Source organism: Babylonia areolata, chromosome 14 (genome assembly GCF_041734735.1).
Source record: "Babylonia areolata isolate BAREFJ2019XMU chromosome 14, ASM4173473v1, whole genome shotgun sequence".
Classification (NCBI taxonomy): domain Eukaryota; kingdom Metazoa; phylum Mollusca; class Gastropoda; order Neogastropoda; family Buccinidae; genus Babylonia; species Babylonia areolata.
The window spans coordinates 11,713,383-11,728,757 of record NC_134889.1 but is presented as its reverse complement, the minus strand read 5'-3'; the positions used below and the strand labels follow the sequence as shown (position 1 = coordinate 11,728,757).

At 39.6% G+C, this 15,375-nt stretch overlaps 1 protein-coding gene across 2 annotated transcripts in view; it reads right to left on the bottom strand.

The window, feature by feature from the left end:
• LOC143289817 (vacuolar protein sorting-associated protein 52 homolog) overlaps positions 1-15,375 on the bottom strand; it is a 98,525-nt gene that overhangs the window by 13,478 nt on the left and 69,672 nt on the right. For both annotated transcript variants that reach the window (XM_076598980.1, XM_076598981.1), the window contains exons 11-13: positions 5,567-5,690; positions 4,284-4,487; positions 760-937 (exon numbers count right to left, since the gene is read on the bottom strand). In XM_076598980.1, coding sequence (XP_076455095.1) covers positions 760-937; positions 4,284-4,487; positions 5,567-5,690 — 506 coding nt within the window. The remainder of the gene's footprint in view (positions 1-759; positions 938-4,283; positions 4,488-5,566; positions 5,691-15,375) is intronic.

Sequence of the window (15,375 nt, the reverse complement as noted above, 5' to 3'; positions counted from 1 at the left end):
AATTCATTACCCCTGAAAACCTCAAAATTCCCTGGCAAGGGGAGAGCTTTTCTTATACTACATTCTCTGGCACTTCCAACAGGTTAAAGAGGTTTAAAGGATTCCATGGAGCCTTTCTCCAGAAGACGTAAGAGAAAGGCAAGGAGTATAGTAAAATGAGAGAAATTCTTCAAATAAGCCATATACCAATTTTGTACTGAATTATGCAGTAGATGGGTATCACATGAAGTTGATGTTAGGGTGTAATGTAATTTTTTGGGGAGAGGGGTGGGGTGGGGTGCAGCAGGGGTGGGGGGTGGGGGCATGCTTTCTGAAAATGACTCTTGTAGCATTGTTCAAAATCATCTGAAGGCGCAACATCAAATTAGTAGGCAAACCAGCAAGTAGTGACCCGCAGAAGTCAAAGTGAATTAGGATCCAACAACAGACCGTCTAACAACAGCAGTCCACATGAACCTGCCTACGCTGAAAACATCTGACAAACATGGAAGTAGAGGTGGGTCAAAACAATGAGAGCAGAACATGATTGGCTATAGATTTTGAGACCATTTTTTTTAGATTGAAAATGATTGAGAATATCCTTTTTTTCTTTTTTTTTTCTTTTTTTTTTTTGGCTGCCCCATTTTCCATGTTTCAGTAGCATTACCCTGATACCATTTATACAAACCCCCTACACAAAGCCATACTAGAGTTCATTCAGTGTTGCCTCACAAGCCTGACAACCTCATCACCATCACCACCATTTGCAGCACTGCTCACCTTCCTGGCCTGTGAGGGAGTCCAGCTGCCCTTTTTCCATCAGGTTCTCACAGTCCTTCACGAAAGTGATCATGCCTCCAAAGTGTGGAACCAGTACCTCCTCCACAAACTCCTGGGTCCGTGCTGTCAGCAGGTCCCGGAACACCTCCGCCTCTTTCGAGTCTTCTGACGTTCGCTCCTGTGTGTTGACACATAGTGACACAGCCTCAGATATAGGGTCAAAGAAAAATTCAGGTAAGGGGATGAGAGTTATCGTTAATAGTTAAAGGTCATACAGCCTTTTACAGCTGAAGGGGAAATGAATTCATGTTCATTGTGTTTAGGGCTAGGCACAGGAAGATGGGGCCTAATGCTCTCTTTCCACCATTTTAACCTTCCCCAACCGAAGTCAGGTACCCTTTCACACGTGGGTGGAGTGAGGAAAATTGGTGTAAAACGCCTTTCCCAAGGACACAACACAATGTTAAAATAAGCCTCAAACCCTGATCCCTGATGAACAGTGGATCAGGAGTGCAATGCCTAACCAAAAGCAAGACAGCAATTCCCGAACAGTTTAAACAATTACAGACCTATTTGTTTGACAACTGTCACAGTAAAATGCATTAAGTCAGTCTTACATGATTATCTCACAAAACACATTGCCTCTAACCCCAATCCCTTTCAGTTCACAAACAAAAAGGCATACAGGAGTTGAAAATGCAACACGGCGGCACAAGTCAGCAGATGTTACACAGGCAGTGTGTACAGCTGTGAACAGCTTCGCTGCCACTGATAAACTGTCGGAAACAGGGTGATGTGTTTTAAAAAAATAATACTCTGTGTCAGAATGCAACAAGTATGGCGCTATGGGTGTGAATGGATGTGTGATTCTCTGACAAATTTAACGATACCAAACATGAGTAGGTTTAATTTCCTACATGCAGTGTACAAACGGTACAAAACTTAGCGAGCACACGAACATTCTGTTCGAACTGAAGAACACACACAAAACATAGTTCAAATTCAACTCGGTGTTGTGTGTGTATATCATTTTAGTTCGATATAAAACTTGTATCATGATATACATGCATGTCTCCACAATACAACTGGAAGGAAAATATAGCCGATACTGTTACCTAGAGGTGGCAGACGGCCCTGGAATTAGTGTCAGTATTTAATGGTCAGTTCCACTGAGAACTGCTGCCAGCCACCTGAGTTTCACACTTCTCTCAACATCATGGGAAGACAGACAGACAGACAGACACATATGCAGAGACAGACATACTGGGAAATAGAGGCACGTGTACAGAGAGAGAAAGAGGAGAGGCACAGAGAGAGAGAGAGAGAGAGGGAGAGAGAGAGATTTACATCGACTAGATGTTTTGCATGTCAGAATGTGTTCCTTTGCTTGCGACATGCATTTGGTCTCTCTAAAAGATACACCTTGACAATACCATGCTTTTAGTAAACAATCACAATGTAACGTGCTGACATGCATTTGTAAGTTCTAAATAATAAAATATATTCCTACCTGAACCTATAAACCCGTATGAATCCTTGTTTGCAGTTGGTAATCCACTGAGTTGAAGTTTGACATTAAACTCATACATTTTTTTTCTCTTTTTTTCCCCCTTTCAGTGTGTGTGTGCGTGGGAGGAGAAAAGAACAGGGCTGAAAATATCTGTTGTTCTTTTTATTTTATTTTGTGTCAGTGACAGGTGTTTTGGGTGTGATTGGAGATGTGTTTGTGCACAGTGTTCTTGTTTTTTTTGACTGGTGTTGATGTGGACTGACAAAATGACGTTGACACACTGTCGTCGGTATCTAAGCAGAGGTCAGACAGATCAAAACTTTCATCCGCGCATTTTTTTTTTTACTGGTGCTTTATTTCGGATGACCAGGTTGACTTTTTGAGTGATGAAAATGGCATGTTGTGTACTGACCCAACGTTAGATCCGGATCGAAAGTTGTCCAGATTTCTGACATTCTGTCAATGTCAAGTGCAACATTTTCATTTGCAGTTTTGAACTGAGAATTTCCATGAGTATGTTTCATTTTTATCAGTTTTTTGTTGCACTTGATACAAATGCATGTGGGATGTTTGCCCTCTTCATCATTCCTGTTTATCTAGACTGAAAAAACGAAACAGTTCAGAAGCATACTTGGCACAAAGTCTCGCATTCAACCCCTTATCTTTATCTCTTCTGAGAACCTGTTCACCACACACACAACACATACAGTGCAAACATCTAAAGTGTTCACTGAAGGTATGCTGTCCAGTCAGCAAAGCTGCCGCTACGGCACCACATTCCATTTTTGTTGGCACTCACACACACACACACACTTAGGTCAAATAATTGGATGTAACACAAAAACGTGGACAGTATCTGGTAAATTACACGACACACTTAAAGTTCACAATCACTGGAATCATGTACACAAAAATGACGGCAAACTTAAATGTTATGTATGAATGTGATGGCATGAAAATCACTAAAATAATGCACCTTTCTCTGCTGGAAACATAGGCACAAAGAGACCCGCACACTCCCCTTTCCTCCCCCTCCCATCCCAGAGGAATCTAGGTCAGCAGCAGTGCTCCTGGCCGCTCACTGAACTCTGGAACTAAATAGCTCTGCTGGAAGTTAAGTGGCACAGCCGTAGCAACTCTTACTCTCTTCAATTTCACTTCAAAACATTTTCAGAAGCCAAGAGCATATGTGAGAATTTTGTTTATAGACTTCTAAAACACCTTCATTTCGACTGAGTAGTATGCACTTCAGCAACAACCTGTCAATATGAGTATAAATTTCATTTTGTGGGTGTGCGCATGTGTGCATGTGGAAGGCATGTTTCTTGTGTCTTGTGTGTGTGTGTGTGTATGTGTGTGTGTGTGTGTGTGTGTGTGTGTGTGTGTGTGTGTGTGTGTGTGTGTGTTCATGTCTGCAATGTGTAGTGCTGTCTTGGTTTATACAGATACACATATACATGTTATTTTTTCACGTGCTAAGGTTTTTTATTTATCACTATGTATTGTTTCATGTGAGGTACTTAGAGCCCATTATATGTGAGTTTGTGCCATATAAGTACAATCTGTTATCATTATTATCATTAACTTATTTCTTTGAAAATTGTATCTTACTGAAATATTTCCTTCAAGTTTTTAAGACAACATGTTCGTATGTTGCATGGCTGGCATGCTGTTGTTGCTAGCGTACTGATGTGTGTGTGTATGTGTGAGGGAGGAGGGAGCTGGTGGGGTGACTGGGTGGTGTGTATGTGATGAAAGCAAGATGGCAGCCAGGACGAGCAGACTGGATTCTGCTTTAACAAGTTAATGCACTTGGGCTAGACAACAATGCAGATTCCAATGAAGGCTTCAAATGGTAGATATTGTACCAGCTGATGAAGAATTATGTTTTGGGGGAGGGGAGGTGCTCTTTTTTTTTTTTTTTAGATTGAGGCTGGAAACTATGGTAGTTACTGACATGGAATATCAGTTGGAAAACAGAGTATATCAATGGCACACTGCACAGACAACCTACCACCAGCACACTGAGCATCATGTCATAGTTGTTGATGAGGAAGATGAGTTGTTCACGGCGGTGAGGGAACTGGGCCGCCATCTTGAGGACAAAGTTTTCCACTTCTGCCTGTAGCTGACCCAGCACATGCCCGACACGCTCACTGGGGAAGGTCTGGTCCACTCCCACAATGGCTGCTGAAAACTCTGCATACCTGCGTGTAATCTGAGGAAAGAGTCAGTATGTCACATGTATGTTACATATGTGTCTTGCTCCTAAACTGGAAACGTGATTAATATTTCCATTTCCTTTACATCATTGTTGTGGTATGGGAAGAAGTTGTATAATTACTATCTTTACTGTAGGAGTTCTTGTCAAGGCTACAGCATTAATAACTAACAGCATCAGTATCATGATGATGATGATGGTATTCTTGATTATTTCAATCATGATCACAAAAATACTAGATTTGTGAAAGAACAGTGACCCTATCATATCATCACCAAGTATTACCATCATACAAGCCACCATGGCAAAGTTGTTGTTGTTTTTTTTACCCCAGCTTGTGACTGGCTCATATCCAAAGTCAAGTATGCTGGGGGCTGGAAACAGAAGACTTGGACCACACAGTTGAGTATTATCCATTCACAGATGTGTCTTTGGGAGAATTGCTCAAATTATCTGACCAACACTGGTGGATTCTGGGATGTATCATGAAAGGAAACAAGAGTATAGCCTTGTCACTTAGTCCCAAACCTAGGATGGACCTCCATAGTAGAATTGTCATCATAATCATCCTCATTCATCATCAATATAGGAAAAAAACCTGTCCCAGATTGTGTGGCCTTCTATGTCCTGCCCTCAAGGTGACCTCAGTTTCGATCCCAATCCACCTCCATACATGAGGTGAGTTCCTGTAAAAGTCTTTGGTGTTGGCAGATTCATGGGGACATGTCAATAGAGCGACATGGTAGAGGGTCTCAACTCGGTCTGGCTCCATGACCAAGTGTTTGTTGTTGTCAGTAGGTATATTGTTGTCAGTCCTGTATATACTGAATCAGCACAGGCACAGATGAACACCATCAAAGTGACTCAGCAGCAGTTCACAGTCTTCTATGGTGTGTGGCCTCCTAGTGACCTAAGACTGATAGTTCCCTGTGAACTGCCAGACAGCAGACAAACCTGGGTGTGGCTGTGTATAGGGGGTTCAGAATTAGCAGTTATGTCACTGAAACATTGCAGATGATGGGGCAGAAAAAAAAAGTGTCATCATTACTTTCATTACAAATACCATGACCACTCACATAATGAGGTCGGCAGTCAATGTGACCCAGTTTCTGGGGCTCACAGTCACGAACACTCTGCACGTTGAGGTGGAGGATGTATTCAAACCGCGGCCACATCATGTTCAGTATGGCTTCCCAATACCTGTCATCATTCAAAAAATCCCCCAAAACCTGTCATGATCTATCCATCACCTGCCACCATTCAAAAATATACCTATCACCATTCATAATTCCTATTACCTGTAACCATTTACAATTTCTAACACCTGTCATTGTTCATGAATTCTTTCATATTCCAAAAGTTATCTCATTTTGTACATTTTCAACACGTGCCACCATTCATTAATTCCTAAAACCTGTCACTGTGCATAAATTCCTCTCAACTGTCTCCATATGTAAATTTCTATAACCTGGCACCATTTGTATACATTCTTAACATTTATCCTCATTCATCAATTCTTCAAATTATGGTGCTTTGAGCCTCGCCAACCACTAAGGCCATCTCAAGGCTATCACCACGTTAGCACCTACTTCAAGTCAAGGATAAAAAAAAAATAAGTACAATAAAAAGTAGTCACTGCTTCAAGCTTTCCACTCAAAGTCTAAAAACCTTCCAGAGTTTTAAATATCTAAATCTGATTAAAAATGTTCACTTCTTTCAAGAAGTCCATCAGCGTCCACGGAGGGACATCATAAAACAAAGTCTTCAGAGAATCCACCATGTGGTGTCTGTGTCTAATGCCATGCAGATTTGTAAATTCTTAAGACCTGTTACTGTCATAATGTAATTGTACATTCCAAACACCTATCACCATTTAAAGATTATCAACACTTATCTTCATTTATAAATTCTTAACACCTGTCACCATTCACAAATTTCAAACACCTGTCAACATTTATGAATTCTCAATACTCATCTTCAATCATAAATTCTCAACACATTATTTCATAACTTCCCATTCACCTGTCACTGCTGATACATTTCTAACACCTGCAACCATTTATAAATTCCAAACACCTGCCAACACTGAAGAATTCCCAAAACATGCCAAAATTCCTAAATTCCAGAAATGTGCTATTCACAAATCCGCAACTTTCATGAATTCCAATAACTTGACTCCATTCATGAATTATCAACAATTGTCTTCATTTGTAAATTCCCAACATCTGCCACCATTCATTCATTAATTCCCAACACATGCCAACATTCATAAATGCTCAACACCTATTTCTGTTCATAGATAAATTGATAGACTCCAAACACTTATCACAATTCAGCAGTAAATTTCCAGCAACTGCCAACATTTATAAATTCACATCACCTGTTTCCATTTGAAAATTCCCAAAACCTGTTACCATTCATTAATTCTTAGCACCTGTCATCATTCCTGAATTTCCAACACCTGTCACTTCATAAATTCCCAACAACTACCATCATTCATAAATTCCCAACACCTGTTACTGCTTATAAATTCCTAACATCTGTCTCCATTCATAAATTCCCAACACATGTCTCCATTCATAAATTTCAAAACAGCTGTCACTGTTAAAAAAATTCCCAAGAACTGCCACCATTCATAAATTCCCAACACTTGTCTCCATTCATAAATTCCCAACACCTGTCACTGTTCCAACACCTGTCTCCATTCATAAATTCCCAACACCTGTTACTGTTCATAAATTCCCAACATATGTCTGTTCATAAATTGTCAACACCTGTTACTGTTCATAAACTTCCAACACCTGTCACTGTTCATAAACTTCCAACACCTGTTACTGTTCATAAACTTCCAACACCTGTCACTGTTCATAAACTCCCAACACCTGTCTCCATTCATAAATTCCCAGCACCTGCCTCCATTTGAGACACATCCCCAGAGCCTGTCACCATTCATCATGAATATCTGACACGTCACCATTTAACACAAATACCCAGAGCCAAGAGGCAACATGGCAGAATCCATTTAGCACTGATCCAGTGTTCACCAGTGATCACAGGGAATGTTTTCAAATTTGACAGATCTATAGAATCAAATGCTGATTGATGTAGGCTGCTACACATATAATTGCTCTGTTTTCAGCAAACAACTTTCAGTATGGCAAAAGTGATGGCAACCTGTTTTTCTTTACCATAAGCTTAACTGATTCTATACTGCCCAATGACTTCCTTCATCATACTCTCTGTACTGGCTGTTTGTTTATGTTATAAGAAAAAATATCTAAAAATATAAAGCTTCGGGTATAAAAAAAAAAAAGAAAAAAAAAAGAAAAAAAAAAAGTCCTGACGGCAGAAGCAAACCCCGCGTTTTCGGGTGAGAAGAAACTGTCTTACCCATTACACTATCGTGGCTCTTTAATTGATGTTCTAAAATGTAACATTTAAACATGCTTTTTTAACTCTTTCCAGATGAAGGAATGCTCACGCATTCCTACACAAAACATATTCGGATTCAGACGAAGGAATGGAATAGCATTCTCCGAAAGTAAAATTCCATCATGCGCTGTACACATGATTTTGTGATTAGCCGAGCAGAGTGTGCTATTCTGGGTCACTCCAAAATCGAACAGTATGACTGGTCAGCCTGGGATGTGTGGCCCGTCTTGCACACACGCTGACAAAGTCACTGACCGGTCGTCTGCTCGCGTGCCAGCCTGTTAGCAAAGCGGGCTCTTCTCAGAATGTTGTGAAGCGAACAAGGCAGTGACGGCAATGTTTTAGGGTTGCCGAAGTACTTGAAATGCTACAAATTGAAGGGTCGGACATTGAAGAGGTGGATGATGACAAAGAAGAAAGCGAATTTAATGCAGAAAGTGAGCATGGGTATGGTGATTCGGGGTGAAAAATTGGCAGTATTTTCTACATATGGCAAAACTGTAAAAATAAGATGAGAAATTTGATTTTTTTTTTGTTTTGTTTTTTGTAATAGCTCAACACGTAATAAACCAGTTCTGAAAGTTTCATTTTCTTACACAGTATTTTGTATTTTTTGTAATTTTTTTCCAAACCCTTACAAATGGGCCGTCTGTGGGGAAAAGCAAGGGAGAAAACTTATCGTCCCGAGTGAGTTAAGGGCGATAAATCGATTGCGGTATTCGCAGTGAGAACGCTGTTTAAATCATATTATTCTGGTGTATCTTGGGCATTCAAAAAATCTTTAAGGGCAATTAGAAATTCTTTTTAAGTCCGCGGTAAAGGAGGCGTGGCTATCGCGGCAATCACACTGCAACATTTAGCCGTTTTCTCTGGATCTAGATAGTTGTGCAAGTTTAGTTACACCCGCCGGGAATGTATTGAGTACGACACAGTCAATTCAGTTTCTCTTTTATGTTCATTCTAATTTTATAGTTTTAAAGTTGATATGAAAATTGAGTATTTTGTTAAACTAATAACATGTAGAGCCAAGTACAAGTACTTCCTAAATGTCGTGTGAAGTGAAAAGGACTTCATTCTGAGAAAAGTCAAGACTGGAAATTTTTACGTTTCATCAAGGGTATTAACTCTCATGGTTTATTATTTTTAACTGTGAATTCTGACTAATTTTGTTGATATTTTTTATTGTGGCAGTTTGGGGCATAATCCAGTAAGTGATGAGGCGTTCACAAATCCTTCTCAGAATAAATGTTTAATGGTCTTCTTCTCCAACTTTCCATCACATGTTATTGTGTACTGTTCATTGAATAAAGGATTGAACGGGCAGATCAACAACTTGAAACAAAATGGCATCCTTCGTTTGCGAGGAATATGAGAACACGCTTTGAATTTGTATAAATATGTGTACGCAATTGATTTTCGCCCATGACCTTCAGTGCTCAGCCAATAGATCTACACAGTCCACTCGTAGTACTGATTTTAGTATTTTCCGAAAAAGACCACTTGGGCGAATGAACATTGTGAAAGCCCTGTACACTGAGAGTAAAACACAAACTTTTTATGTATTGAGGATAATTTCAAAATGTAATGTTTAAGATGAGAAAGATCAGTTTATTGTAAATTAACCCTCCCTAGTATTAATTACAGATTAATTTCCCTTTTTTACTATCTGCACCAAAGACATGCAAAATAAACTTCCATGCTTAGCAAAAGAAGTTCCTGTTTGAACAAAAAATGATAAAAATGACTGCTCTTGTTGTTGTGTCAAAACATCAGATTAAAGTGCCAAGTTTAGAGAATAAAAAAAATATAAATATAACTAAATTCAGTTTGCATATAATTTGGCTTCTTTTAAAAAAAAATTTTTGTGCCCATCCCAGAGGTGCAATATTGTTTTAAACAAGATGACTGGAAAGAACTGAATTTTTCCTATTTCAATGCCAAATTTGGTGTCAACTGACAAAGTATTTGCAGAGAAAATGGCATGTTAAAGTTTACCATGGACACACAGATACACACACACACACACAACCGAACACCGGGTTAAAACATAGACTCACTTTGTTTACACAAGTGAGTCAAAAAGAATGCAATTATATACAGTGGTGAAATTTTGTGATAATATAAAGAATAGAATGGACTAACATTTTACAAAGTTTCAAAGCACTCAATTATTGTCTGATTTATCATATTTTGAAAAAAATCCGTGTTTTTCACAACTGACATAAATGGGGTGAGTTTTTCTTATATAAGAGAAATTTTACAAATGTGGTCTGTAATAACCATAAACGCATCCTAATTGTAGCAACTGAATGGGCAAATGCGTATGCACAGTGGATATCCACTATAGAATCAGTTTGCATTCGACTTTGAGCCACAGTACTTGCCGAAGTTGATGGAGACACCACCTCTCCCTTCTCATCTACATTCTCACTCCATCCAAAGTTTACCTATTTCAGGTTGTGCCTCCTTCCACCCTCCCTCATCCCCACTCCCTAGTCGGCTGTCTTTGTTCAGTGAGATAGCCATCACCAGGCCCAGTTGTTGAAACACTCATGGTTATATTGATGCAGCAATCCCTGTGCTGATGCAGATGTAGGCATGTCCGAAACATGCTAACGTCGGAACATTTCCATAGTGCAGTCTGTCTTTCAAGTCACCCCCCACCTCCCCTTCACACACACAGTTGGGACAGACAGCGGCACTTCAGAATCTGGAGAGAGAAATCTATGCTTATGAGATCATTGATCAAGCTGGCTGATGTGCCCGAGTTGTATCATCCTGTCTCCCCAACCTCTTTGTGACGCAGTATATTAAACTTGTCTTCAGTGTGTATACACAAGTGGATACATAAGCGAATCAGATCAAACTGTTGAACTAGACAAATCAGGATGAATCAATTGGGGAGTGAGTGATGTAGCCTGCAATTAGTATGCATAGTAGCCTGCAATTAGTATGCATAGTATGTTGTGGGAAGGAATAAAACCAGTCAGCACAACTTATTCTTAGTTGTCCCCTGAAACAAATGGAACCTGGCAGACTGAAATGGTGCATGCAGGGAAATCCTTGAGGGGCTATGAGTACACTACTTGTAATTGTTTCATGCTTTGATGATAACTTAGTTGTGTTGGGAAACCATGTTCTGTGTCAGTGGAACTGTGCTGTTTCAGAAGAGCATAGAGATAGCTTGTCAGCTGCACAGGTAAATGTAACAAATATGTGTTTGATTCAGAAACCACGGTTTGTGTCAGTGAACAGCTAGTATAAGTTGATCTTGTGGCTGGTGGAAGAAAAAGGGGTTAATGTGTGAAATCTAGCCACTACAACTAAAGTGGGTTTTGATGTATTTTTGATGTATCACTTACTTGTTTTGTAGATTAGGTGGTGTCAGTCAAATGTAAAGAGAACAGATTTACAGGCTAACACTGTGTGGTGAGGATTTTTCATGTGTGTGTGTACATGGGGTGTAACAGCAAGTTGTTCAGGGACACATGTTTGACTTGTTCGCAGTTGTGATAACATAGAATAGAACAGGAATATGTGGAGTGGTGTTATGCACCAGTGGTATGCTGTATTCAAAGTGTGAAAACTCATTGTAATGCAGTTAATGAGTTGGTAGACAATCAGAGCACTGAGAGTCTGTGCTATGTTGATGCACATAGTTTGCTGTTTACTGGAGAAATGTTGGCAGTTATGATTTCCATACACATACTTCTTTCAGTGGAACACATTGTGGTGACAAAGGGGAGATTTCTGTTATGGAAGCATACAGTTTTTTTGTATGATGGGTTACAGGAGCAGACAGGCACTGAGAGTTGTACTGATCAGTCAAATGTATGGTGCACAGTATTGAATGTCACTGCTGGTGGCAGGTAAGCTTTACGAAGCTTATTTTTACCTTACATAGATCTCTGTGTAAGAAGAGTGTTCACTGCTGGGCATGTAATAATAATAATAGCAATAATAATAATAACAATAACAGATAGTACTTATAATAATAATAATAACAATAATAATAATAACAGATAGTACTTATATGGTGCAAAATCCCCATGTAATGGGCTCAAAGCATCGTACATGAAACAACACATATACAATAGTGCATAATAACATACCTCTGCACATGAAAAACAACACATATATGTGTATCTATACACCAAGATAATACTACAAATTGCAGGTATGAACAATCACACACACACACACACACACACACACACACACACACACATGACAAAAATACCCGACGCACACGCCCATGCACACACAAACATCCACCCACAGACACACACACACTACATAATGACTTCAGTAGAGGGCAAAGTGGGGTGGGTAGGAGGAGGAAGAATGCAGACAAACAGCTAAAGGCCTGTTTGAATGGATGGGTTTTCAAGTATGTTTTGAAAGAGGACAGCATTGGTAAGTGACTGAGATCCAGATGAAGAAAATTCCAGACAGAAGGTGTTTGATACTGAAAGTCCCTTTGGCCAATAGTCTCTGAAGAGATTTTGTTGACTCAAAGGAGCTTTTCTGCAGAAGACGAGAGAAGGAGAAGGGGTGTAAGTATAAAGGACAGTGGATAAGTGAGAACGGGAAGGGGTGTAAATTTAAAGGACAGTAGATAAGTAAGATGGGAGAAAGGGACAGTAGATAAGTAAGATGGGAGAGATCCTTCAAAGTGACGATAAGTCAATATGGTGAGTTTGTACCGTACTGGATGGGTAACCAATGAAGTTGACATAAAAGTGGGGTCAAGTGATCCTTTTTTCACTTTCTGAAAATGATTCTTGCAGCATTGTTCAAAACCAGCTGAAGGCATCAGAAGGCAGAAAGGTGCTGACAATTTGTATAAGCCTTTCAAGAAATAAAGGTAGAGAGAGGGAGCAGCCGTAAGTCTAGCATGAAAGGTAGAGCACGATGCTTTGCAAATCAAATGAATATCAGCATCATTTCCAAACCAACATTGCACAAATTTCTTCAAAACGGAACAGAGTCTCTGTGGGCTTTTCCAAATACAATAGACTGAGCAACACACTAGACACCACGTTCTTGGCATCAGAGATCTTTTCCCACCCCTCTTGCAGCCAATCAGTGGCTGCCTCTGTGTGTGTGTGTATGTGTGTGTTTGTGCATCTGTGTGTTTGTGTGCATGTGTGCATGCGCGAGGGTGTAAGTGTACATGTGTCAAGAGAGCTCTGTGCATGTGTGTGTGTGTGTGTGTGTGTATGTGTAGAGGATGAGGTATGTGTGTGTATACATGTCTATACTGTGGGAGCAACGGAATATTGGAATGCGCGGGTGTGCATATATATATTTGTATATATGTGTGAGGGGTTGCATGTGGGGGATATGGGTGTATGTGTGTGTGCTTGTACAAGTGTGTGTGTGTGTGTGTGTGTGTGTGTGTGTGTGCTGTGGAAGCTGTGATACGTAGCCTAGAAATGAGTGTGTGGAGGAGGAGGGTTAGGGGGGTGCAGGGTAATGTGTGTGTGTATGTGTGTGTGGGTGTGTTGGGGCTCATGTACGTTTATGTGTTTGATTAAGGGGGTGCATGGTAATGTGTGTGTGTGTGTGTGTGTGTGTCTGTTGGGGCTCATGTACGTTCATGTGTATTTGATTGTGCTTTCATATCTGTGAAACTGCATGTTTGTTGCATATCTGTTATGCATGTGTGTGTGTATGTGTGAATGTGTGTCTGCATGTTTTACATTTGTTTGCTTATTCATCGTCGTTGTTTTCTTCTTTGTTCTTTTTGGTTTTTTTGTGGGCTTAGAGTTGACTTCATCAAGATTTTGAGCCTTATAAATATTATTATTAATAGTAGTATTTTTATGTATTTATCTTTTTCTTTTCTTTTTTAAATATCTATGTAATTTTTTGTTTTGTTTTTTGTTTTGTTGCTATTTTATTTTATTGGGGGTTTTTTGGTGTTTTTTTCCCCCAAGGCCTGACTAAGCATGTTGGGTTATGCTGCTGGTCAGGCATCTGCTTGGCAGATGTGGTGTAGCATATATAGATTTGACCGAACACCGTGACACCTCTTTGAGCTACTGATACCGATACTGATTCATTTAAGTCAGTGATGTCCAGGGTATTTTGAGATTGTTTCTGACCTGGGTTTTGGTTTTGGGTGTATGTTCCAAGTGTCCTGCTTTAAGTGTAGGGTTAACTGCTTACTGTGTGCTGCTTATGCTAGTAAGAACTGCTTATGCTTAGGCTCAGATCTGTTCGAGTCAGTGTTGCTATATGCTGTTCTTCAATTGAACACTTTTAAAACCACTCCATGTGGCCCTGCTATTGGTGTGAGGAGAGAGTGTGAGTGAGTGCATAGTGTGCACACATTCATCATAATATATCCTACCTCTCTGTTCCTTCTCTCCAACCCCCTTTGTGACTCACTTGTGTAAACAAAGTGAGTCTATGTTATAACCCAGTGTTAGGTTGTCTCTGTGTGTGTGTGTCTGTCTGTGTGTGTGTCTGTGTGCCCTTGGTAAACTTTAACATTGCCATTTTCTCTGGAAATACTTTGTTTGCCAATACCAAATTTGGCTTAAAAATAGTAGGAAATTTTTTTTAGTCATACCAATAATAGGTTGTAAGTCTCCAGAATTTAGCTATATTTCTGAATCATGAACAGTTTATTTTGTTGATTTTGTTCCGCATTCCAAAAACAGCTGTTACCCCTTTGAAGCTTCCTGATTGTCTGATGAGAATACGCCATGACCTTGTTTTTCTTCACAATTAAAAGCAAAGAAATACACATTCTGGACAGAACACATACAGTGACACTAACTTCGTTATTGACTGCATATGAATATTCTAAGGTGGACACTGAATTAACTAGAATGAACAGAAAAGAAAATTTGAATCAACTGTTTCACTGCCTCGTCTTCAAGGCACTGGTCAGTGCAGATCTTGACAAAACATGTTGCAAAGCCTACATCAGGCAACGTCTTCTTTACTGCCGATTCAAAAGAATTTCTTAAAATTATTAATAATCATCGATGTGTTTACCGCATATGAATGTTTTAAAGTGGATTATGAATTAAATAGAATGAACAGGAAAAAGGAATTTGAATGGAAGGTGTCGTTTCTCAGTGAGTGGAAAGACAAAGCTTGTCGAACACGGATCTCTGCAGATCTACAAAAACGGACATATACTACAGTGTTTTAAAGCAATGGGAACCTCTCCTTTGCCTCGGACTTGAAAGAAATTTTTGTAAATGCACGAGATATACCAAAATAACATGATTAATAATGCATTAGGACTTCAATTGCCACTGTCTATTCATTCTGCTAAAAGAACATGCTCAAATAACAATTTTTGAACGTCAATACTGAACCTGCATTTGTGCAGTGGGTAAAACCACTTGTTCTTGATCCAAACATCTGTGGTTCGAATCTACATTAAAGCCTTGTTTTTCTTTTCTTTTCTTTTTTTTTTTCTCGCGAAGCT